The 26,012-nt window shown below is 40.4% G+C and overlaps 2 protein-coding genes across 20 annotated transcripts in view; one reads left to right on the top strand and one right to left on the bottom strand.

The window, feature by feature from the left end:
* Positions 1 to 576, bottom strand: part of ITSN1 (intersectin 1) — a 204,291-nt gene extending 203,715 nt beyond the window's left edge. For 6 of the 11 annotated variants that reach the window (XR_011495392.1, XM_070488809.1, XM_070488815.1 and 3 more), the window contains exon 1: positions 301 to 576. The gene's annotated coding sequence lies outside the window, so the exon portion shown is untranslated. The remainder of the gene's footprint in view (positions 1 to 300) is intronic. The other 5 variants (XM_070488811.1, XM_070488818.1, XM_070488812.1 and 2 more) reach the window with 3 other exon arrangements.
* Positions 577 to 799: 223 nt separating this feature from the next.
* Positions 800 to 26,012, top strand: part of CRYZL1 (crystallin zeta like 1) — a 31,741-nt gene continuing 6,528 nt past the window's right edge. For 6 of the 9 annotated variants that reach the window (XR_006515560.2, XM_014843731.3, XM_044750956.2 and 3 more), the window contains exons 1-8: positions 800 to 1,328; positions 9,360 to 9,431; positions 11,374 to 11,451; positions 13,348 to 13,420; positions 16,815 to 16,859; positions 18,023 to 18,091; positions 23,736 to 23,869; positions 25,123 to 25,234. Coding sequence is in view for 8 of the 9 variants with exons in the window: in XM_014843731.3 (XP_014699217.1) it covers positions 1,230 to 1,328; positions 9,360 to 9,431; positions 11,374 to 11,451; positions 13,348 to 13,420; positions 16,815 to 16,859; positions 18,023 to 18,091; positions 23,736 to 23,869; positions 25,123 to 25,234 (682 nt within the window). In the remaining variant the exon portion in view is untranslated. The remainder of the gene's footprint in view (positions 1,329 to 9,359; positions 9,432 to 11,373; positions 11,452 to 13,347; positions 13,421 to 16,814; positions 16,860 to 18,022; positions 18,092 to 23,735; positions 23,870 to 25,122; positions 25,235 to 26,012) is intronic. The other 3 variants (XM_044750951.2, XM_070488807.1, XM_070488806.1) reach the window with 3 other exon arrangements.

The raw sequence follows: 26,012 nt of genomic DNA, 5'->3' as shown, positions 1-26,012 counted from the left end.
CTGCGGGCGCCCATTCAACCCGAAGCCCGTCCCGCGACCGCCACCCCCTCGGCCGCCGAGGCGCCCCGGCCTCCCGGCTCCGACCAGCCGGCCGCCCCCGGGAGGATGGGGAAGGACGAGGCGCAGGGGCGGCCGGTGCCGCGCCTCCCGGGCGCGCGGCAAAGGGTGAAGGGCGGCCCGAGAGATGCGCGCCGGGCCGCGGGACCGGCGCCCCGGGCGGCCATCGCGCCGACCCCTGCGCCGACCCCCGCCCCCGCCGCCTCCCGGGTCCAGGCCCGCGCCGTTCAGCCCGCTCCTCACCTCATCTCCAGGCGGATCCGCGCTGCCGCCCGGGGGACGAATCAGTGCAGCTCACTCGCCGCGGGGAGGGACGCAGGAGCCGCAGCCCTGCACACCATCCCCGCCCGCCTCTCCCTGCGTCCCGGAGCCCGCTCGGGATTCTCCCTCGCGAGCCGCCGTACTACGGAGCAACCAAGCTGCGCTCCCTCCCGTCTCCTCCGCTCTTCTCTACCTCCTTCTCTCCCTCCCTCGCTCCCGCCTATCTCCTCATCTCCCTCGGCTGCCTCCCCCGCCCCCATCCACGCCTCCATCTCCGCCCACAGGTGGGTGGGGACAAACAGTCTGCCAATCAGAAGGAGGGGCCCGCACCTCCTCTCCGCCCCTACCGCTGGCCCCGCCCACCACGGGACCCAAAGGAGGAGGAGTCTATCAAAAATGGAAGAGGAAGGAGTGACAGCCGAATAAACCAATCAGCAAGCTCAAAGGGGGCGGGAGTGGGAATCTCCTTCCTCCCCGCCCCCTTCCCAGAAAGCGTAACCAGGGGCTTCTATTCAGGCATTTCCGTGACCGGGCTTATGGAGATTTTGTTGCACGATTTCAGTGCCCCTGTCCTTTGCCATGCGAGGCACTAGTTAGGATGCATTCAACTAACTTATTTACAGAAGGTTTTAAAGGAGAGAACAATGTGGACGTGAAAAGGGAGGCGGGTCACAGTCCGAGGAAGGTGGTAAGGAGATACGTTGGAAGAAGGAAGGGTGTGGTCTTTCGCTGAAATTTGCATAAAACGAAACCCATCGGCGACTACAACTTCGCCCATTTATTGGTCGCTCTTGGTGCGGAGCTTCGCGTCTCCTCCGAGCAGAGCATGCCGGGAGATGTAGTTCCGAGTGCGGTTGCTATGGCGTTCTCTACAGTCTCGGGGAGTCCAGGAGTGACGAGCGGCCTGACCAATGGGAGCAGCGCCTGGGCCAGAGGGGGCGGGCTCTCTGCGAAAGGACTCGAAGGTGGCGGTGGCGAAGGCGCAGGCCGTTGGGGCCGGTCGGAGGCAGGTGAGCCAGGGGAAACGCGTGGTGTGTCTTGGGAAACAAGGATTTGGCTAAAACTCGAGAGACGTCCCGCGAAACCATCCAGCCTTGGGGCGGATGGTGGTTCGCATCGCACCCCAGCCTCAGACCCGCTCGGGCCGAGGCCTCGTTCGGCCAAGGCCGCTGAGGGGCGGGTAAGGCGGTTTGACTGACGATTTCCTGGTCCTTACGGGTTTGGATTGTAGGTTTTGTCTCAGTTTTCATCTCACTCCACATTTATGGAGGCGAAAGGCTGGAGGTTCCCTTGCACTGCATCTCCCAGCTTGGATCCGCTCCCCCCACCCCGCTTCTTTTTGTTCCTGTAGTTTGAGTTTCCTTTTTCTTGCTCCTTTATCCCTTCTCTGCCACCTCCTCCTTCACTTTCCTTTTTAGGTGAGCAATTACTTAAAGAAAGGGTGTTCGCGTTTATGTGACTCCAGGACCAGATTTGCCCTCTTCGTTAAGCTAAACAGCAGAACTCTGGAGCAGGGCGTAGAATCACCCTAGAAGCAGGTTGCGGTGCGGATGCTGATTGTCTAGGGTCTGCACCGGGCCCTGAGAATCTGTATTTCTAACAAGCTCCCAGGTCTGCTAGCCCACGTTATGAGTGACAGGGTTCCACCTCAGCTCTGTGCAATACAAATACAATGCGAGCCACTTAGGTAATTCTGAGTTTTCCGGTAGCCACAATAAAAAACGTGAAAAGAAATACGTGAAATTAATTTTAATAATATGCTTCATTTCACCCAGTATATCCAAAATATTATCACATCAACACATAAGCAAATATTTAAAATTGAGATATTATACATTCTTTTTTTTTATATTGTCTTCGAAATCTGATGTGTATTTTACGCTTACAGCTCATGTCAATTCTGACTAGACACAGTTCTCCTGAGCCACCTGTGGCTAGTGGCTACTGTCGTTGGACAGCGCCAATGACAATTAAAAGGTGCTAAAGCTGAGGTTGCACCCGCCCAAGCCCTTTGCTGCTCTGTGACATGGACTTTACAACTGTGTTAGAGGGTCTCTGCCCAATTTACAGAAATAATAGGAAAAATAGCCAACATTTATTGAACCCGTATCCTGTGTCAGGTGTCATACTGAATGCTTTGCATGTATTATTTAAACCTTACAGCAACCCTTTGATGTAACTGCTATTATTATCTCTGTTTTGTAGATATGAAATCTAAGGCCCATAAGGTTAAAATTAAGTAACCCAAAGTCACGCAATGAATAAGTAGGAGAGCCAGGATTCCCACTGGGGTCAGTTATGACTTCTAATTCCTATTCATCATCCACTGAAGTGCATGATCATTATTGCACCTCATTGATGCCTCTGCTCCAGCTTATAGCAGGGGAGGAAATGTTCAGTTTGAAACAGAGCTCCCCGTACAAGGTCAAGTTGCCTGTCATTTTGCAGTGGAATGTTTTGGTAGTTTTACAACACTCTGTGCTGTGCATTCAGAATTAAAGTTCTGGATTGAAGAAGAGTGTTCAAAACCTCGAGACATTTGGGGCTCTAGACCAGTACCGTACCTTGGGTGGTAATGTGTCTTGCTTCGTTTGTGTACCCCTCTGAAGAAGGAGGGTGGGAAAGCTTGGGAATTCTTAAAATGTTTCACTATGAAATCACGGTGTTTTTTGGTTTTGTTGGTTGTGAAATCTTTTTTTAATTCTTAAAAATGAATATTTTCTTGCTCCTGTGAACTCCGCATAGAATACTTCAAAGACAACTTTATGATTTTTCTAGACCCAATGAACAGTCGTACATTGAGCTAAGGAGAGTTTTATGAGTAGAAGAGCAAAAAATACACTTATCCACACATGCTAAAATATGGTGTCTTGCAAAATAATTTTCTTCTATTTTATACATTGTAATAAATGATACATCTTGTGAATTCTCTTGATTGTGAATTTATTAGTAAATATTTCATCCAAATTACAATTCCTATTTTGCATCTGAAGCAAGAAATAGTTTCTTTAAGATCCTGTAGTGAATTGGAAAATTAAATAAGCATTTACAAACTGCAATAATGTTAGTTGGTGGAAAAGATCAGTTAAGTCATTTGGAGAGGAGAGAGTGTGGTAGAGATTTAGGGAGGATCCCTCAATTGCTTATCTCCCTCATCACCACCTGCATCGTCCCAGTGTCACATAATTAAGCCAGCACAAAGGGAAGGCAGTCATTCATCATACCATTGGCTCCATTGTTCCCCAGTAGTACAATATGGGAAACTGTGATGCTAATTCAGAAATGGAAATGAGAGTTAAGTTTCTATTGTTCTGATTCTTACCATATTAAATGGCCCAGCATTGGATAGTAACTGGACCAAAGATTTCCAATCTTTGAAATAGTGACCATCCCACTTCCCCAACCTACCCACTACCCACTCCCGAGGTGCTGGCATCCGAGTGCCTCCAATAAGAACTCTTAAGTGGAAACTCATTTGTAAATCAACAAATAGTAAAAGTTAATCTCTCTTGGAGATAGGAGAGTTAATCAAAAATTCTTTTGAAATTCAAAAGAGGTCATTGTTGGGAGCAGCCATTGTTCTAGATAGACACATGTTGGAGACCACTTGTTGCACAGATAGGCAACAATTTGATATTTCCAAGCAAATGCCTTCTTTCTTTGCTTGTTGAAAGCATATATCAAAAAGAAAAATTTTCCCTTCCTAATTCTTCACCAATCTTTAGATCTCAGTTTGCGTGAGATGTAAAGATTATGCCACACTTGTATAAATTTAATTGAGTATATCGTGATATTGCTCTTAGAAATCTAGATTGTCATAATTAGAAGAGGCTTTAGTGTGGTCATCACATCCCTCGTCCCCTTCACCTAATGCTCGAATCCCCTTTAGGAAGCCACTGTAAGTGTGTATGCAGCCTCTGTTTCAATCCTTCTAGTGATGGGGACCATGCAACTTCATGCATTCCTAAGTTTTAGATTAGATACCTAAAAAGTGAAAATAAAAAGTTCTCACAACACATGTTATTAGCTAGAAATGCTTTCCAGGGTTTAGCCAAGTGTGAGCCACTATCACTGTGTCTCCTGTGCCCATCTGGTGGCAGGAGTTGTATGCAGCAAGTGCAGTTGTATGCAGCAAAACAACTGTGTACTCATTGTGTATGCAAAGTGTCCTTAGAGAACACAGATTTCTAGAGACCGTTGCCTGCACAACGTGGAGATGTCCTCCAGTTGTTAGGACCATATATTCACCTCCCTCTTTAAGAAGCAGAACTGGCCTATCTAGCTAGCACTACCATTCTCTACAATCTGCAAAGTATGGTATTTGAACCAAAGCTCTGGCTAGGTACTTTGATTATGCTATGTTTTTTAACCAAATATTTGGGCATGTGGGTTCACATACTTCTTTCTCTAATGTGTGGATATGTGTGAAAAGTCTCACAGATGAGTAAAAGCATTGTTAAAACTTGATATTAAGTCACCTCTTCGACATAGCTGAAGATTTACCCCTTACAGTCCAGCCAGCTAGTATGAGAGTGCTGTGCACTAGTCTCAGCACGATGATGAGCATCTGGGGCCTGATTTCAGAGTTGACTTCATCGGGTATTCTGTACCCTCACTGCTTGACAATATATCTTTGCTTTCCTTAAAATAAAAATGAATGTTGGGGGCCAGCCCCGTGGCCAAGTGGTTAAGTTCACGTGCTCCGCTTCGGCGGCCCAGGGTTTCACTGGTTCGGATCCCGGGCGCGGACATGGCACCGCTCATCAGGCAACGCTGAGGCAGCATCCCGCATGCCACAACTAGAAGGACCCACAACTAAAATATACAACTATGTACTAGGGGATTTGGGGAGAAAAAAAAAGATTGGCAACAGTTGTTAGCTCAGGTGCCAATCTTTGAAAAAAAAAAATGAAGGTGGGTCAGAAACACTATAACTGAATCCGAAGTGGCCACGGTATTATAAAGTTTGTGTTGGGGAATAATAGAAAATTGAACATAGAAGAGTTTAGACTTTCAGAAATTAAGTTGGCCATGGAGTAACAGGTGAATCGGATGAGGGAAAGAGATGAAGCCGTTGAGCCACCTGTGGCCACAGCCCGGGCCTGAGGCATTGCAGCCTTACCACATCACTTGTGCAAACACCCATCAAAACCAAAAACTGAGCAGATGAGCCAGGACATCATGAAGGAAAAGGAAGCTTTGTGGTCAATAACTTACTACAGAGGAAGGAATTATGACAGACTCTAAGATAGTCTTTTTTTTTTTTTGAGGAAGACTAGCCCTGAGCTAACATCTACTGCCAATCCTCCTCTTTTTGCTGAGGAAGACTGGCCCTGAGCTAACATCTGTGCCCATCTTCCTGTATATATGGGATGCCCACCAGTGACAGCATAGTTTGACAAGTGGTGCATAGGTCCGCACCCGGGATCCGAACCAGCAAACCCTGGGCCACTGAAACGGAGTGAGTAGACTAACCGCTGCACCACTGGGCCAACCCCTAAGATAGTCTTGCTGACTGAAGATTGTTACAGCAAAATCTTGTTTGAGGGAAAGATGAGTCCAGTTTTATGTCTGTTGAATTTGAGGTTGGTCTGGTACTCAGAACAGTTTTGGTCTGAAAATGTAGATAAAGAATGAGCTGTAGAGGTTTTATTTACAATTATTAATGGATGAGCTGCTTGGGGGATTAAGTATAGCAGGAAAAAAGCAAGTGGAGTTCATGTTGCTGTTATAACTAAGATGAAACCATGTTAAATTTCTTCCCATTGATTTTTTTAGAAATTCCTTAAAAGATCAGTACTTTTATTAACTACTTTCTTGAAGCGTATTTATAGTCAAGTGTTTAATTTATGCAAAGTCCTCTTTCTGGTTTGTACCAAAAATTGTTTCAAATAGATGTCTTAATTTTTGTTTCTTCAGGTTTTTTAATAGGTTTAACGTGTGGCCATTATGAAAATTTAAAGTATCACACATATAATCCTCAATTTGTGCACTTATGTCAAATATATTTAAAATCTGATATAGCTGAGAAAATAGAAAATCTTTATGCTTTTCATAGGCTATCAGCCTACATTTTTAAACAGTTTATTTTCATCTAAAAGTTTTATGTAACACTTTTTGATAAAGGAAAGTTTACCGTAGAACATAATTTTGAAGTTACATGACATTCACTCTTTGAAATGGCATGATAAGCTATATATTTTAATTTATATTTTTATTTTATAAGATGTTATTTTATTTCCTGTATGCAAAATCTTTACAGTCAATAAAAATTTTATTAAATGATGGACTAAGTGTTCCATTTAATCTGGACCAGTGCCTAAGAAACTATGTGGGCCTTGAATACCATTCATTCTACCATTTTCTTAGTGTTAAGAACTCAGAATTCCTTTTTTTGGTTTGCAAAACAAATATATTTCCTCAATTTTCTTCTGGACACTTTTGTAAAAACTGTTCTCTCTTCACTTTGTAATTTTGAGGATATTTTTGTTCCTACATGGTTCTTTATTGGATCAACTAAACATTACTTTTTTTCTACTAGCCAGGCCAATTTTAACCTAAAATTTGGAGAAGCTATTTAGGATGATCTGATAAAAATATTGGCATTTTTATCGTATATAATATTTGCTTTAGGGCACCCTAGGGGTACAAACAAGCAGTTATCTTGAAATTGGGGTGCATGTAGTATAAAGTCCTTGTAACCGCTGATCTGGGAGACACGCCATATGTTTTAAGATGCATCGGGGGCCAGCCCAGTGGCCGGCGGTTAAGTTCACACGTTCTGCTTCTCGGCGGCCCTGGGTTCGCTGGTTCGGATCCCGGGTGTGGACATGGCACCGCTTGGCGAAAGCCATGCTGTGGTAGGTGTCCCATATATAAAGTAGAGGAAGATGGTCATGGATGTTAGCTCAGGGCCAGTCTTCCTCAGCAAAAAGAGGAGGATTGGCAGTAGTTAGCTCGGGGCTGATCTTCCTCAAAAAAAAAAAAGATGCATCAAGCAGAGAAAACAGTGGCTTCCAGGATTACAAAGAGAGATGCTGTGAAATCAAGGTGTTGCTATGTCAATGTTCCATGTCTTGAAAAGGCAACTTTCGGAGCTACTGACTGAGTAGGAGCAGAGATTGATTCAGTTAATAATAATGGATATTGATTCTCCCAAACAATAGCTGGGAAGACCCACTAGTTAGTAAGCGAATACAGCAAGGTTTTGTTTGGTAGGATGTGATGAAATCTAGGAGCATGGAACAGATGGGGTGGGTTGAGTGTCTTGGGGTGATTTGAGACAGGGAGTAGGACCTGAGCTTTATTTGCTGGACATGGACGCACACACACACACAAAGAGCTTCTGTAACCAAAGGGTTCGAATTAATTTAATCACCTCACCTAGCTCACCCTGTTTTTATATACTTTGTTGATACGTGCTACATATGTAATTTCTGTGTATGTCTTGAACGCGTATTCATTTCTCTTAGTTTCAGCATCTGATTATCACATTCTAGAAAGCAGCAACCATTGCTAAACTAACTCAGTAAAAACCCTTTATATGGATCCCATTAGACACACTAGATTTAACGTGCAGGGCTGGCTTCATGGGTGTGGGAGCTGTGCAGTCACACTGGACCTCGTGCTCAGAAGGGACCCATACTTGGTTTAATGCTCTGCTATCACCATCTTAAAATTTTACTAATTTCTGGACAAAGTTCCCCACATTTTCCTTTTGCAGTAAGCCCTGCAAATCATGTAGCCAGTTCTATCAACAAGTACTTAATAATTATCAGAACTACACTAAAGGATTTAGGATTCTAGTTTTAAGTGATATATCTAATGTTAACAGCTCAATAGAAGACCATTGAATATAATGGTTAAGAGAAATGACTTTGGCATTGGTAGCACATAGTTTGCCCCAGCTCTGGCCCAGCTGGTGCTATGAGACACTAGGCATGTGCCTGAACCTCTGTAAGACTCAGTTTCCTCCTCCATAAAGTAAATTCAATAACAGTACTTTCACCAAAAAGTATGTATAAGAATGTTCTTTTAGCAAGATAATTTGTAGAAGCCCCAAACTGGAAACAGTCAATGTCTGTCTATGGTGAAAGGGATAAATAGTAATTTATTCATATGATGGACTACTATCTAGCAATGAGAATGAGTAAACTACAACTACAGGCAACAACACGGGTGAAACTCACAAACATGATATTGAGAGAAAGGAACCAAACATAAAGGAGAATAATTTCATTTATATAAAGTCAAAAACAGGCAAAACTAACGTGGGCTGTTGAAACTCAGGGTACTGAGCATCCTTAGGAGGGGGAGGCAGTAACTAGAAGGAGAATGAGGGAGCCTCTGGAGTTCTAGGAATGTTGTGTTTCCTGCTGTGACATGAGCACATTAATTTCGTAAAATTTAGCAAGCTAATATGCTTAGGATCTGTGTACTTTTCTGTGTGTATTTTATTCTACAAAATTTACTTTAAAAAATAGTCGTTCTATACAATTACTATGAAAATTAAAGAAACAACTGTGGAATCCTTAGAGATGCTTCAAGAATTCCACAGAATATGGGTTTAAATACGTCTTTTAAATGGTTTGTAGACTAATATAGAAGAATTAGGGGCACAATTTCAATGAGTGTCTTCACTGCCCACTTTTTCCGTTATAATGGTCTTTTTTTTTAAGAGTTTGAAAGCCCTTTAAATGACACCTTGGTAAATAAAACTGACCTTCTCTGGCCTTCATTAAGTTTTTTTTCTCAAGTACATCTAATAATTTTTATTGAAAGCAAAGTGAAATTAAGCACACGCTCACCTGTGCAGTGAAAGGTTGAACTGTAAACTCATTCTCAGTAAGACAGGTACCCAGAGATTGTTGCATATTATCTTATTTGATCACTTTCAAGAACTATTATGTAAATTTATTTATTTGAAGACTACGTTTATGGTTGTCATTTTATCCTTTGCCAGCACTATTTTTCAATTTTTGCTTTCATTTGGTCTGGAAGACATTTTATTGGTTTATTTCATGTTTGTTTGTTTTTTTTAGGTGACTATGAAAGGCTTATATTTTCAACAGAGTTCTACAAATGAGGAAATAACATTTGTATTTCAAGAAAGGGTGAGAAAAATTGTTTAATTATTAAATGAAACAAGATAGTATATTTCTGTATGTAGTGGACCCAGTTTTAAATGACCTATTATAAGTCATTTTAAGCGGAACTAAATGAGCGAAAGTTACTGAAATGAAACTCTTCAAATTACTTTCCCTTAATTTTCATGTGAAAATGCTGGTCTGTGTTGTAGTGTAACTAAATTTGTAAAAGACTTGCCACAAAAGAGTTTTAGTTCCTTTGGGGTGAAAGTTTGAAAGAGATTAGGAAAAGAGAACAACTTTATCGTTAGTCTTACATGTTGCAAAATTAACCAACTTATTCTGAATACCACAGTAAAGTGAGTTTTTAGATTGTGGCCATATTTCAGAAAATACTTTCTCTCATATTGTGAAATGATAGAGGTGGAGAAGCATTGTTTTCCACACTAATTGCTGAGCTTTACCAAGTTACCTCATTCACTAAGCTTTAAATGATCTCTAGTTTTTGACAACTTTAAGAAGAGATAGCAGAATTTTCAGATATTGGTAATTGCTTGAAAGGTTTGTGGTAGGCCAAAATCATTTAACTATAAATTTAGGGATGAAAACTAAGTGCTGTAAGTATTTCATGGTCGTCCTAAGAACTTCTGGATCATGAACACGGTCCAGTTTCTCTGTTATCTTTTACTGACTCCAAAATCGCCTAGGTCAGGAGTCTCAGTCTCAGACAGACTGGCTTCTACCGTTGGGTCAGGATGAGGTTTGATTGCCTTTCGGGAAGAACCTGTCTCCAGGGCCACACCATCAGGAGTGAAATCCACAAATTTGTCTCTATTATTGAATATCTTCATGATGTCACCAAATATTATCAAATCTGAGATTTAAAAGAGATACTCCCAGAATATTGTGTTCATGTCAAATAAAACACAGTGATCCCTTTGATAGGCCATAGGAGGGGCTAGGTAAGTAACTATTTTTAGCCAGCTTTTGGTTCCAAATTTTGGATGTATCAGGAGTTGAGGAGAGTATTTTAATTATTGGTGCCAGGATATGGTTATTTGGGGAAGGTGATATGATATTTAATAATATGGCTGAGTGACATCGAGTGCCTGAATGTAGAATATTCTTTGCCTTTGAAGTTATATGGAATAGGAGGAGAATTATGAAGTTATATGGAATAGTTATATGGAATTAAATTTTATTAAGTTTATATTTTGACCCCAGAATCTCGTGAGGCTTGCTGAAATGTCCAAGACAGATGTTAAATAAGGTATTGTTAAATAAGAGATAAACAAGTGACACTAAAGAACTTTATTTTTAGCATTAAGAACATTCCAAAATCAGTAAAATGTGTATAAGGATATCCTAGTAAGTGTGAAGGTTCATTGCTTTGAGATTATTTAGATTGAAATAAAGCTCAGTATTTGCTGCTATACCTTGTCATCCTAAGTTTATTGTCTGCACATATATCCACGTCAATATCTGAGTACATTTTCAAAATATGTACCCTAAGGCTTTTTAAAAACTTTGCCCCAAAATTCCCTTTATTCTTTTTTTTTTTCTTTGAGGAAGATTAGCCCTGACCTAACATCAGCTGCCAATCCTCCTCTTTTTCTGAGGAAGACTGGCCCTGAGCTAACATCTGTGCCCATCTTCCTCTACTTTATATGTGGGACACCTGCCACAGCATGGCTTGCCAAGCAGTGCCATATCCACACCGGGGATCCGAACTTGCGAACCCCGGGCCACAGAAGCGGAACGTGCGAACTTAACTACTGTGCCACTGGGCCGACCCCCCCTTTATTCTTCTTTGATTGTATATTATTGGATAATTACTTGTAGCTTTTTCGATTAAGTTAGCTGTAAGATTTGGGATATGTTCAATTTTGTTCAATTACGTATGAAATTTTTCACAACATAAAGGCATGTTCTCAAAGGAATGTGTAATTATTTTATCATTTGGTTCTAGGAAAATCTTCCTGCTACGGAGGATTACTATGTGAAACTTCAAGTTAAAGCTTGTGCTCTGAGCCAGATAAATACAAAGGTATTGGTGCTTTTATTTTGGCCAAAAGTCAGACGAGAGTTTCGTAGTATATTTATTGTACAAATATATTATAATGATAATTGACTTCTGAGTTCCAAGAAATTATTAACATCCTTAGAAAAATAGAAAGGCTAGGGAAAAAATTTAATGTAAATTTCTGTATTTCTACATTAAGGTAAATTACTAGTCTAATTGAAGTCATATTTTATATTACTATGTGAAAATATTTTATAAACTCTACATTGTGAAAGATTGAGAATTTATACTTACTAAGGCCTGTAGTCAAGGAAGAAGTTACCTTTATAAATATAGTAAAAATAGAAACTAGAAACCTAACCAACTACTTTATTAACTACTCGATAGATATTTCTAGTTAATGTCTTTAGTTAGAGCTCATATTCTTCTTGTCATTTCTCTGTCTCTCTCGCTCATACAACCATATCCCCAACCACACACCACCGCACAGTAATCTTCCATTATTGGCCATGAAGTACATGGGAAGTCTTCACATGTATATGAAGTATGGTTAAATGTGCCATGATAAATAGAGCAGGTCCATTTACTCAGTTTTTTAAAGATTAATACCATAGTTTCATTGGACCTTTACTTATTGCATTATAATTCACCATAATTTCTAGGGCTCTAAAAGTTTTCTGCCATAAAATCACGTTTAGAAAAATTACAAAACAAGGTTCTAGGCTTCCGCTGGGGAACTCTGTAATGTGAGTGTGACTAGAGAAGTGAGTCCCTGAGATGCCCTGAACCTCTTTCACCAGGAGCGCCGGTACTCCTTCTTGTCGGCAGAGTTCTGTGTTCAGCCCTTCCAGGGTGTTCTTCTTAAAACTACAAAAAATGCACTAAAATCCAAGTCTAAGAAATTACCTCCATATAGGAAATGGTAAATTATAGTAAAATCAATTTAATGAAATATTGCACAGTTGTTAAACATAATGCTTATGAAAACTGCATAGTAATGCAAGACAATGCTTACAGTAAGTGAAGGAGGCAGGATGGAATTGCTATAACCATGATTATCGCTCCATAAAAGTGTGCATAAAAGAAATACTGTAAAACGTCCAGTATTTCCATAAGAACGTCCTATGAGCATCTTAGGAGAAGCATAATGGACCACATTGAAAAAGAGTCTTTTCTATCGATCAAGTATATACAGGAGATAAAAAAATTGAAAAATAAAGGAAGTATACAAGAGAATTATTTCAATTTCTTTTTACTTCCTGTTCCTAAAATACTAGTATACCTACAAATATGTTCAGCCTCTCAAGTATTATAATAAAAGTATAAGTGGCAGGAACTTAAACTACAGGCTTATGTATGCACACTCTCTCACTTTAAAAGTCCAGTATTTAAGTTGGTCAGAATCTAACAAAAGACTAATCTCTTAAAAATACATAATTTATCCTTTAATAAAAGAAACTCCACTCTGAAAATATATGGCAGTTTCCCTGTGTATATCAATCACCTGCTACCTAAACCAAGACTTGTGAGCAACGCCAAAGATTTCAAAGCTGTGGGACTGGAGCACCTTTCTGTCCTCTCCGGACTCTTCCCCACCCCTAAAGTGTTGAGCTGACCAAGAAGTGTTTGGCCTGTCATTTCCCTTCATACCAGGCAGAGTAAATATGTTAAAGTGTGTTAATGGTGATTTGAATACTACCACTCATACCTGTGTCCTACATATCAGCTAATTCCTCAGCAAACTCTTAGTTTCCTACTCTATAGAGAAACCTGTTTTGTGAAGTTATTTGCTTTGTCTTCATTCCAAAAATTGAATCATATCTGCTTTTTCTGTAGTTTGATTTTTGCTCTTGCTTTCCTCATACATCAGAAGAGACCAGGATTTGTTCTTGACAATAAACAGCCTTTGTCATGATTTAGCTTCTAGCAGAAATGAAGATGGAGAAGGATTTCTTTCCTGTTGGGAGAGAAGTTGCTGGAATTGTGTTAGATGGTAAGTTTACAGATATAAATATCTATATTTTCTAAGGTAAAAGAAATTAAATGGGGGCCGGTGGTGCATTGGTTAAGTGCGCACATTCCACTTCTAAGAGTCCCGGGGTTCGCGGGTTTGGATCCCAGGTGCGGACATGGCACCGCTTGGCAAAAAGCCAGACTGTGATAGGCATCCCATGTATAAAGTAGAGGAAGATGGTCATGGATGTTAGCTCAGGGCCAGTCCTCCTCAGCAAAAAGAGGAGGATTGGCAGTAGTTAGCTCAGGGCTAATCTTCCTAAAAAAAAAAAAAAAGAAATTAAATGGTAGCTAATTTATTTACTGTCACATAAAATTATACATACTTCTTTAAATATAAAATTTAATTATACAGAAATGTTTCCTTTTTTCATTAAAAAGAAAAATAGAACTTAATTGGCTTTTATAATTGAAGAGCTTATTACAGTTTAGTAAATATTTAGGGATTGTCTTTAAATTCATGAGTAATCATATTAAATAAGATGACCAATGTTGTCCTTTTTATGATGTTTACAAACCAGGATAAATTACTTCTGTAAGTTGGCTTCGGGCCAAAATTTGTATACTAATCAGTAACTACATTCACATTAAATTTTTGAAGTTTGCCTAAAATTGAGCATATAAAACTTAAGCAGTTTGCTCGTTCAAAAATGTGTTTTGAGGAGAAATAACCAATAAGATTTTGTGATTGCCTTAAATAAAATTTTTTTCTAAGTTTTATTTAGTAGAATGTGGTGTTAACATGCAGGACAGGAAGCCTAAGTATTTGAAATAATTTGTTTCTAAATAGACCTACTGTTCATAGACATTGCTAATAGGTGGTTCGTGATCAGTCGGTATATGGTTGCACTTTCTGTGTATGTGAATGAATGAATGAGTGTGCCGTGTGGGTTAGACTATTTGAATTTTACTTGTGATTTTAATCTGTAATATACATAGTCTTTCTCAATGTAATCTTCTGTCATAGCTAAATCATAATTTCATTCCCTCTCTTTTCTTCTGCTCAGAATGTGGGAAAATAAAATAAGAATTATAATATCCAGAAGGTGATCCATCATTCATTCATTCATTCATTCATTTCGTATTTAATGAGCACTTGCTGAGTGATTGGGATATGAAGATAAATAAGACAGGGTGCCTGCTCTCAAAGAGTTCACAGTCTAGGGGAGACACAGACACACACGTATGAGCAGATTAGGAAAGCTCTGAGGAGAGGTGTGCAGCCCCGCCAGAAGAAACAGGAAAAGGCTCCTTGGAGTAAGTTAGCCAGGCGGTAAGTGGCCGGCAGGAAGAGCATCACACTCAGCAGAGAGGATATCATGAGCAAAGACAGAGAAGCAAGTCGTAATGTGATAGATGTGACAATTACAGAGTTTTGTGCTGCTGGAGCAAAATAAAGTTCTGGGCAGGAGTCAGAGGCAAGAAACTCGGCAGCAGAGAAACATTTTGTCAAGAAAATTCTCCTTCAAATATAGCAGAATAAGAGATATTGAACAAAATATTTTAATGGTGATTTGAACACTGATACCTTCCCCCAAAAAATGAGGCAGGAGGTTAGGCAAGGGCCCCAGCCGTAATGAACCTCGCGTGTCAGACTGGGTTTTAGGGAGATTATTAGTAGAGTGGGGCCATGTGAAGGGTAGTATTGAGGTAGATCAGACTGGTTGGGTTGTAGACCAAGAGGCAGGAGACACCGAAGTCCAGAACCTGGACAGCAGTGGCGGGGGTGGAAAGGGGAATGTTTTCAAGAAATACTGAGGAAGCCAAGTCAGCAGGACTTCACAGTTGACCGGAACAGGGGCATTAAAAACAGGTAAGAGCCGGAAGAGATTTTCAGGATTCTGGGTAAGGTATTGCCACCCATTGGTAACAGAAGAGGATCCGATTTGGAGGAAGATAGTGAGTTTAGGGTTATACTTGTTGAGTTCAAGGTACCTAAGTGACATCTCACTGGAGATGTCTAGTAAGCAGTCTTGTGAGTTTAAGCTCAGAGGTGAGAGATCTGTGCTGGAAATGTGTACATTTGAACACTGTCAGTAAGTAGGTTGTATTTGAAATCAGGGAGTTGATGAGCTCACCGAGAGAGAGAGTAGGAATGAAGGAGAGACCTAAGCATAGCCACTATTCGAGGGCCATTTAAAGGGAGTGTGAAGGAAGCCAAAAAAAGGGATCAGGGTGATTCCAGGAGGACGAGGAGCCGCAGCAGAATGGATCAGAAGCCAAAAATATTGGGGGATGATGGCCCAGGAGGGATCCCGAGAAGCAGCAGACTGTAAAAGGAGGACTCAAAAGGAGGCGTGTTAGATTTAGAGTTACTTGCTGAGTACCATCAGGTGAGTGCTGGGGCCGTTTTGCTGACAGAGCCAGCCAGAGAGGCCACTCGAGATCTCAGGCTTCCACCGTGCCTCACTGCTTCACCTCAGCTTCCTCGTCTGTTCAGTAGGAATAATAATACCAACCCTTGGGTATGCCATGAAGATTAAATGTGGTAACACACTAAAATGGTGGGCTCAACTAGGCATTCAGTGATGTTTGCTTTTTTCCTCCCCGTTCTGCTTGTAACTGTGAACAAAAATATTCTAGGGGCCGGCCCAGTGGCAGAGCAGTTAAGTTCGCTCGATCCACTTCAGCAGCCTGCGGTTGGCCGGTTCGGATCCCAGGTGCGGACATGGCACCGCTTGGCACGCCATGCTGTGGCAGGCGTCCCACGTATAAAGTAGAGGAAGATGGGCACGGATGTTAGCTCAGGGCCAGTCTTCCTCAGCAAAAAGAGGAGGATTGGCAGAGATGTTAGCTCAGGGCTGATCTTTCTCAAAAAAAAAAAAAGAATATTCTAAAGAATTGACTGCTGGGAGAAGGTTCTTCTCTACATGTGCAGAGAAAATGCAACTATCATTTCTGTATAGTTTCAAAAACTTCTTGGCATCAGTCTGAATTTATTTCCATAATTCCAAATCAAAGTAATTTTCTATGTGGCTCTTACCAGAATTCCCCATTGTGTGTCTGAGAGTCTGCAACTGAAATAATGATAGAAGACTGGGCTGGCCACAGGACGGTGGGGCAGTCAGCATAGGAGCTGTGGAGTGGATCATTTTCCTTTATTCCTTCATCTTAGGTAAAGAGAAGGACATCTTCTGTGGTGTCAACAGCCACGTGGCCCAGATTTTGTAGAGAATTTTCTAGAGAATCCAGATTTGAAGTGTCCTATCCTGTAATCCTTATAGACCATCAAAATGTCCCAGAAGTTCTTGGCCTTTTCTCTCGAGTCAGTGACTTTTTATAAACTCATGGATCTTTTGATTTATTTTAATAGTTAAATAAGAATAATTTTAATAATCTCATAATACTAATTATTAATTTTCTCCAATCTTTAGTTGGAAGCAAAGTATCATTCTTTCAACCAGATGATGAAGTCGTTGGTAAGTTACAGTTCATTGTCATATTTCGAGTCATCTCTTTTACTGTCGTCTCTTCTTTCTCCGGACAATTATTAATGTTTGTTGTGAGCTCGCTTCATGTACTAGTACTTTCCCGATTTTGGGGAGTTTGATCTCAATAGCAGTACATTTAAAACTTTTCAGTATTTGACTATAGAACAATATCATAGATAGAAAAATGACAATAGTTATTACTGTGCTTGGTGGAGCCCTTTCCTGACAGGACCGCAGTCTAAGGCTAGACTGAAGACTAGAGAAAAGAAAAGTCACAAGTCGTCTGCTTGAAGACTCCTGGCTGACTTGGCCGTATAGGAGCGCCACTCTCCACCTCCAACTTGAATTTTACAGGGCTGCTCCCTGACTACTCCTGTAAAACTAAAAATTCACTGGAAACAATGTATTGATTTTTTAAAAATTTCATAGTTAATACTATTTTGCAAACATACATATTTATATTTGTATCCTAGGCAGTCACACAAACGTATATAAAGTATGACCTTCGTAGTAGTCTTTTGTGGTTACCATTTCTCTGTGGAAAATATTCATAGAAATATATTGGTATAAAATCAGATAATGTTTAACTTTATGGCATACTTGAAGCTGTTCAGATTTATAGGAAGGTTTTCATCAGTTTTTTATGGTATTGTTTGACTTGTGTATTTTCTCAGAGGATTTATTATTTCTGTCTTCCTTATCTTCATCTGGCCAAGAAGTCAGTGACACTATGATTCTTTTTGTAAGAGACCAAAAATGAAATCTGACTAGCTTGAGAGAAAATGAGATTTTATTGGAAGCATCCTGAGGTATGTTATAGAACCAAGCTGGGAAGGTAGCTGTGCATCAGGGACGATGTTAATGAGGAACCCAGGTGCCCCCAAGACTCTGGCCTGGCTCTGTACATCAGCCATCGTCTTTATCATCAGTCAGAGGTGAAATAAGGTGAAAAAGAAAGGAAGAAAGAGAAGGTAGAGGGGATACAGTGTCCATGTCAGAGAATAAACTACCCACTGCCCTCCATACTTCTGAAGTCTCCTCCCTCCCCACACCAGTGATTACTGGAATCTTTCTCAAAATGCCACTGGAATCTCATTAGGAATGAATTCATTTTGAGGTTGTTTCCCTTAAGTTTCTCGTTTTAATTTCAGGAATTTTACCCCTGGATTCTGAGGACCCTGGACTTTGTGAAGTTGTCAGAGTACATGAGCATTACTTGGGTATGTGACAGTTCGGTCTCGTGGAGCTCAGTCAAGTCTTACTTCACTGATGTGTGGCCTTTAGTAACATTTTGATTGCTTTGCATCTACCATGAATGCTCATAGTAAATAACTGTTGGCTGGTCATGTGAATACTTCTGACTTAGATTTGGTATCCATAAAATTCATATTCAGATTAAACAGTACATAGACCTTTAAGTTTCACTTACACTGCTCAGGGTAAGGAGTTGGAAGAGCAGTTTCTCCCTTGGCTCAGAAATTATATCCCTAATCAGAATTTTTTACATTTTATTCTTAGTTATTAATTGAAATTTAAAAATGTGCAAAATCTAGACAACACAGTAGAATCTGAGACAGGAAAGAATCAACACTTGTCTTTGGTTTCTATTACTAATTACTCATATCTTTTGACTAGTGCTCAATTTAACTGAAATGTTCATTTTTCTTACACTAATTTACTTCTTGAATATTTAAAACAAATATAAATATGTATATACAAACTTCCTGAAACCGTAGTGAAAAGATGCTACATCTCCCTAGTAATCAGAGAAAAACAAATTAAAACCCCTTAGAGAGACCATTTTGTACCCACAAGACTGACAAAGTTATAAAGTCTGACCATCCCAAGTGTAGGCAAGAGTGTGAAGCAACAGAACCTTTTCTGCACTGAGTGTAAATTGGTACAAATGCATTAGAAAACGATTTAGCATCATCTAATAAAGGTAATGATGTATATACCCCAGACCTAATAATTCTACTGGTAGTTTTGTACCTCACAGAAACTTATGTGCACCAGCACACGCACACAAGAGTTTATAATAGCGTGGTTGGCAATCATGGAATAAAAGTGGAGACAGCCCAAATGTTCATCACCAGGAAAACAGATAACTAAAGATATTCCTAGATAGTAATTCAACTCAGCAGTGAAAATGAATAAGTAACAGCCAAACATGTCGAGATGAACGAATCTCATAAACTGTATTGAGTGAAAAAAGCAAGTTGCAGAAGAATACAAACAGTGTGGTATCATTTATTTCTATAGAGTTCAAAAACCTACAAAATTAAGCATATCTTATTTAAGGATATAAAGAAAAGGTAGGGATGGAAAGTGAGGTGGAGGTTGGGCTGCCTTTGTTGGCACGGGAGTGGGATGTGAGCAGAGTGGAGCCACAGGACTGCAGTGGGACTGTCAGGCAGCTGTTTCTTGTGCCGGGATTCATGGTATTCTTCATGCCGTATCTATAGGTCAACATACATTCTTTTGTGTTCTTGAACTATTTCATTAAAATTTTTCCTAAATTTTTTCTTAAATGATATAATCCCTGATAAGACCTTAGGAACAGGGGCCAATAAGGATTTTGGACTATTAAACTAGTAAATTTATATATTTGAGTCCATACAGAAACTTGGACCAGACTAACAAATCTTTGGCAGTTCATTTCTAAAATTATAAGTTGTAAGTAATTTATATTTAAATTAATGACATTGACTATGTCTAAAATTTCCAAGTAATAGCATGTTATTTTATTAAAAATTAATTTCAAAAGTCAGTTTTCCAGAAATCTGAGGCTTTCCCTTTTTATATGTATATTAGGCCCGGATATGGAGCCAAGTATGTGTCTTCCTTGGAAAGATCAAGCTCACTTTCAAATACCATGCAGTGCAAGTCTCTGGTCCATAGCTGTCTTCATATTATACAATTTGAAAATTGAGGACCACCACTGGCTCCTTTATGGGAAACTATCCTATTTTCAACCCCAGGATTTCCTTGGGCCCTTATTGTCTCTGTGCTTTTGAGAACCTTGTAGACATGGAGTCAACTAAAACCTGTAGTTTTGAGGAGGTTGGAGTTTTGACTAAATCTCTTAAACTAAATTGTCATCGGAGGTTAGCTATTGAAAAAACAACCAACCAAAAAAGGCCCATTCCTTTAGGTATTGCTGAACACTGGAGAATATAAAATGGACCAGAAGGAGCAAAGCAAATTGGAACATCAAAGTTTCCTAGCTATAAAGCTTAAGCTAAAATGAGCAAACCACACAAATGACCTTTTATTTTCCTACAGATCAGGAGGATTGTAGTCCAAAAATCGAGCAACATATATAGCGAAAACAGTTCCAGATATTCCTTAAGAAAGAAAAATACAATAAAATGTTTCTTTAAAAGAGGCACTTTAAGTAAGACCACTAACTGTGTGTGACCTTTAGGCAAGACCCTGGGCACATTCACTTTAGCCATAAACACGGATGCCAAACCAGATAACCTCTAAGCTCTGTTGCAACCCCAATATTTTGTGAAAGAGTAAATAATTTCAGTATGTCCCTGAAGATTTGCAGGGGGAAATACTCAGTTGATCACAACTCTAGTGTAGTTCCTTTGATTCTTTGGTGATTTACTTTTTAATGAAAAGTCACCATTCAGTCACCTTCAAATAAATCTGTTCTTTCACCACACCAAGGAATTAGGTTCCAAACAACTCCCCCTAAAATATGGTATTAATCTTGTTGCAGAATAATAAAGATAGAGGTAAAAAGCTGAATAATTCTTCCAGCTCTTTTGTGCTTTCAGTTTTCCAGCCTTCTGTCAAACATAAAAATAATTTTATTTTTCATTCAAAATTTGGCACCCATTTTCAGCATTATTCCTTTGGACCTAAGGTATAAGGAATTGAGATGATGATTCTTGGATTCTGATAACACTTTTATTATTGATCCATACATGGCTCTTTTGTTCATTTCATTAGTTTTTATAACATAATAAAACAGTTGTGGGCCACCTGACACTAGAACAGGGACCCGACGTTAAACTACATCTCACCGTGCAATTTTAGCGCCTTTGCAGTCTTTTTATTATTATTAAAGATTTGAGGGGCTGGCCCCGTGGCCGAGTGGTTAAGTTCGCGAGCTCCGCTGCAGGCGGCCCAATGTTTCATTGGTTCAAATCCTGGGCGCGGACATGGCGCTGCTCATCAAACCACGCTGAGACAGCGTCCCACATGCCACAACTAGAAGGACCCACAACGAAGAATATACAACTATGCACCGGGGGGCTTTGGGGAGAAAAAGGAAAAATAAAATCTTCGCAGTGCCATGTGTGCGCCTAGATTTCAAACTGGCAAAACCCTGGACCACCGAAGCAGAGTGCATGAACTTAACCACTCGGCCACGGGGCTGGCCCCCCTTTTTTTTTTTTTAAAGACTTTGCAGTCTTAAATGAAGTTTTATTAGTTAGTATTTTTTTAAGGACTGCATGTTTGATTTTATTTATTTAATTTTTTTTGGATGAGGAAGATTGGCCCTAAGCTAACATATGTTGCCAGTCTTCCTCTTTTTGCTTGAGGAAGATTGGCCCTGAGCTAACATCTATGCCAGTCTTCCTCTATTTTGTATGTGGGATGCTGCGGCAGCATGTCTTGATGAGCAGTGTGTAGGTCTCTGCCGGGGATCTGAACTCATGAACCCCGGGCCACCAAAGCAGAGCACACAAAGTTAACCACTCCACCACCAGGGCAGCCCCCATGTTTGATTCTTTAATGAAAATGTAGGTAATCTCAATTATTATGATGGAAGACGTTCCCTAAACAATCCATATAAGTAAATGGTACATAGATGGAGCATGCATTGTTTGAGTAGATGTGCTTTAGAGTCAGACATTCAAGCTTAGTAGCTCTGTGGCCTCAGACAAATGAATTAATTACCCTGAACCCCATTTCATAATCAATAAAATTGGGAGAATAGCTATCTTCAAGAGTTTGGTAAGGATGAAGTACTAGGTATGGTATCGCCTGGTGCTTAGGATGTTTTACTGTTCAGTGCTCTGCTCGTCTGTCTGAATGTGCATCCTTGGCTGCTCTGTGTGCCCAGCAGATGGCACTAGTTATCGGTGAAGGCAGTGCTGACTGTCCTGTGCTACATCGTCTGAATCCATTGCTGTTAGAGGAAGAGCATTGGAAAGAGCTGGGAAAGACTCTGAAAAGTGTTATAAGGGTGACTTTAGGTACAACAACAAAAGATTGCTTGTACTTTGAAAAACACACATTCAGCGTACAAAATTAAAAACAAAATGAATTAAAAATGAAATACTTAAAAATATTAAAGAGCGGGGCCGGCCCCGTGGCGCCCAGTTAAGTTCACACGTTCCGCTTCGGTGGCCCAGGGTTTGCCATTTCTGATCCCGGGTGTGGACATGGCACCACTTGACGAGCCATGCTGTGGCAGGTGTCCCACATATAAAGTAGAGGAAGGTGGGCACGGATGTTAGCTCAGGGCCAGTCATCCTCAGCAAAAAGAGGAGGGTTGGCAGCAGATGTTAGCTCAGGGCTAATCTTCCTCAAAAAAAGAAAAAAAAGATTGAAGAGCAACTTAATGGTCAGCTCTTTAAACTATATTAGGAGTTTGCATTTTGTTCCAAGTGCAGAGGAAAGCCATTGATGAACTGGAAAGAAAAGCCATAAAATTGAAAATAATATTTATAACACATAAACAAGCAAATGACTTATCTAGAATATATAAAAAAATTCCTATAAATTGATAAGAAAAAGATGAAACAATAGAAAAAATGATGAAACACTTGAACAGTCACTTCACAAAAGGAATTCCAGATGGCTGACACACAGAAAGATGCTCAACTTCATCAGTAGTGAGGGAAAGCAAATTAAAACCACAGTAAGAAACCATTTTACACCCACAGGATTGGTGAACGTGTACAATAATACCAAGAGGTGACAAGGACCTTCAGAGCCCCAGGAGCCCTAATAAACACTGCTGTGGGAGAGCACAGTCGTGTCGCCAACTTTGGAAGCATGTAGTAAAGTCAAAGGTGGCATTCCCTTGGACCTGGGATTTCCATTCCTAAGGAAATACCCTAGAGAAAACCTGTGCATCAGTGTAACACTAGCTTTTATACAAGAGCGTTCTTGGCAGCACTGTTTATAACGGTCAGAAACTAGAGACAACACAAATATTCCTCGATTGGAGGATGAATAACCAGACGAAGGTATTTTCACATCATGGAATGCCATAAAACGACAAAAAGGAAAGCACTGCAGCCACATGTACAAGAAAGGGTGTGTCTTAAAAACAATGTCAAGCAAAAAAGCAAGATAGAGAAGAATGCATATGGTACAATTCCATTTAAATAAAGTTTAAAAACAGGCAAAACCAGATTATATTGTTTAGAAATGCATACATGAGTGATAAACTATGAAGGTGAATAAGAAATTAAGTTAGAATAGTGGTGGCCTCTGATGTCAATTATATCTAAAAAAAATGGTAGGTAGTTCTGATGGGAGAGACAAGGCTGTCGGGGTGAGGGCTGTTCACTCTTGACCAGTGTGGTGATTACTTGTGTATTTGCTTTGAATTTATGCATCCAGCTGTACATTAGGTTTCATGTACTTTTCTGCATGTGTTTTTATTTCACAATAAAATCTTTAAAAAATGCACACACACTGGCTTCTGTGTTGAGAGAGGATTGTGCAGGGGCAAGAATGAAAGCAGGGAAACTAATTAGGTGAAAGATAATAGGAGTAGAGGCTTGGACCAGGGCCGGTGGTGGGAGCAGAGATGGAGAGGATCAGACAGATTCAGGAGGCAGGACTGTTGGGACTTGCTAACTGATTGTTTCCTCTTGTTCTCTGTGATAGTTCACAAACCAGAAAAAGTTACCTGGCCAGAAGCTGCTGGAACCATTCGGGATGGAGTACGAGCCTATACAGCTCTGCATTATCTTTCTCATCTCTCCCCTGGAAAATCAGTGCTGATAATGGATGGAGCAAGTGTAGGTGCTAATCGTTTTGTTAAGAAACAGACCAAAATACAGTAAACTTGGGGAGTGGGACATCCATTTGCTAATATAATTCTTTGCCAATAGCTTATTCACTGATTTCTTTACCAAACTCCCATTTTGTTAAAATAAGCAGCTTTTATCAATAGGAGATAAAAGTGACTTAGTGTGTTTCATTTCTTATTGCTTTGAATCTGGTAGTGCATTAAAAAGCAAACAAGCCATTTTTTTCATGCCTGTTACACAAAGCGTAAAATAGCTCATGACATGTTTGCAGCCATACCCCAGAACTCCCTAGCAATTTTGTGTCATAACCCTCACACTTACACTCACGTTAATAAGTATTACCTTTGTAGATGGATCACACAAGATAAAAAGTGTGCTAATTTAAACATATTACATGTATCCTCAAAAAAACAGTTCAAATGGGCCAGCCCCGTGGTGTAGCAGTTAAGTTCCCACGTTCAGCCTCGGCAGCCTGGGGTTCACACGTTCGGATTCCGGATGCAGACCTAGCACCGCTGGTCAAGTCACACTGTGGCAGCGTCGCACATAAAATAGAGGAAGATTGGCACAGGTGTTAGCTCAGGGACAGTCTTCCTCACACACACACACACACACACACACAGCAGTTCCAGACACTAAAAGAATACATAAAAATAAAATATTACAATCTAAAAATGTTATACAACTTGGGGTGAGGTTATAGTTTTCTTTCTGGCTGTTGAACATGCTTTTTCCCCTGCTTTTCTTTGGAAAGAAGCAGAACTGTCTTCCGTGGTGGCTTCAGCCTGATGTCTAACATCAGGATAGCAGTGTTTCCCTGAAACGCAGCAAGAGGATGGAGCTTTTGAAGTGCTTTGATCTTCAAGGAGAGGTGGCTGGACTGGCCCATATATTATGTAATTAGTTTAGATCATGATGCTGACAAGGCCCTGAAAGGCTCGTTTTTCTCTTTCCAAGGCCATGTTTCCGAATGCGGCCCTCCATCTTGAGACTGTGCTGTGGCCAGCCTGGGTGAGAGCAGGTGGCACGCGCACCTTTTCCACCACCCCTTGTGAAGCAGAAGGTCAATCAAATGTTTGAACCTACTAAACTGGTCCATATCTTTTTCTTTTTTCTATCAGATAACTTTTAAAAATATACTAAAGTGGCACAAAAGTAATTAGACTTTATTAAACAGCTTATAAATTAGATATGGCCTCTGCCCTGTATCTGTAAACCCGTTGTCTGTTTTTTCCACACAGGCACTTGGTACAATAGCTATTCAGTTAGCACACCACAGAGGAGCCAGAGTGATTTCAACAGCATGCAGCCTCGAAGACAAGCAGTACCTTGAAAGACTTCGGCCTTCTCTAGGTGGGTACTACTCCTCAACACAGGCTGTAACAGAAAATTTTGAAGGGGTAGCGCCTTAAAAACTGCACTTGTAAAACAAAGTGCAAAGTCCCAAATGAAAGTCACTTTTAAAATGTACTTAGTATTTGTGCTAAGTCCAAGTTTGTGATAGTTTTAATTTTTTAATCGTTGTTTAAACCTACGTTTTTCAGTGTTTTTTCTTCTTTGCCCCATTGTTATCAACGTACCTGTTTGCATTAGGTGAACTTTGACACAGTTTAAAAATACCTGACAGCGCTTTGGTTTTCCTCAATAAATCCATATATTTTGCCTCACTTCTATGTTTCTCGACGTCTTTTGCCCAGTGGTACACCTCTAAAGTTGTCGCTTTCTGTGATACACCAGGAAGGGAGATGATCCACTTACACAGAAACACAGGTCAGACACGGTTTATAGTGAACAGGACATGGCGCGACTGGGGAGCTCTTGAACGAATTGAACCTATCTGAATGACAGTAAATAATGAAAGGAGGAAGAAAGTAGAGGCTGCCAAAAAGAAAAAAGGAGAGGAGAAAGACAGGAATGGAAAAACTAACAGATAGAGAGAAAAGAGGCTGAGCGGAGTATAAGTAAAGGGCAGGTAGGAAGGGAAGGCAGGCTCACTGAGTGTCAGTAGGAATGACGTCTCCTTGAGTCCTCCGCAAGCCTGTGTTGGCCAAGCAGGAAGCAGCATCTAGAGAATTTAACTAGCTTGTCCGAGCATACACAACTAGAAGAAGGACTGGATTGGGCTTTGAAC

This window comes from Equus asinus, chromosome 18, assembly GCF_041296235.1.
Source record: "Equus asinus isolate D_3611 breed Donkey chromosome 18, EquAss-T2T_v2, whole genome shotgun sequence".
Classification (NCBI taxonomy): Eukaryota; Metazoa; Chordata; class Mammalia; order Perissodactyla; family Equidae; genus Equus; species Equus asinus.
The sequence above is the reverse complement of the archived record's forward strand: the minus strand, read 5'-3'. Positions and strand labels throughout refer to the sequence as shown.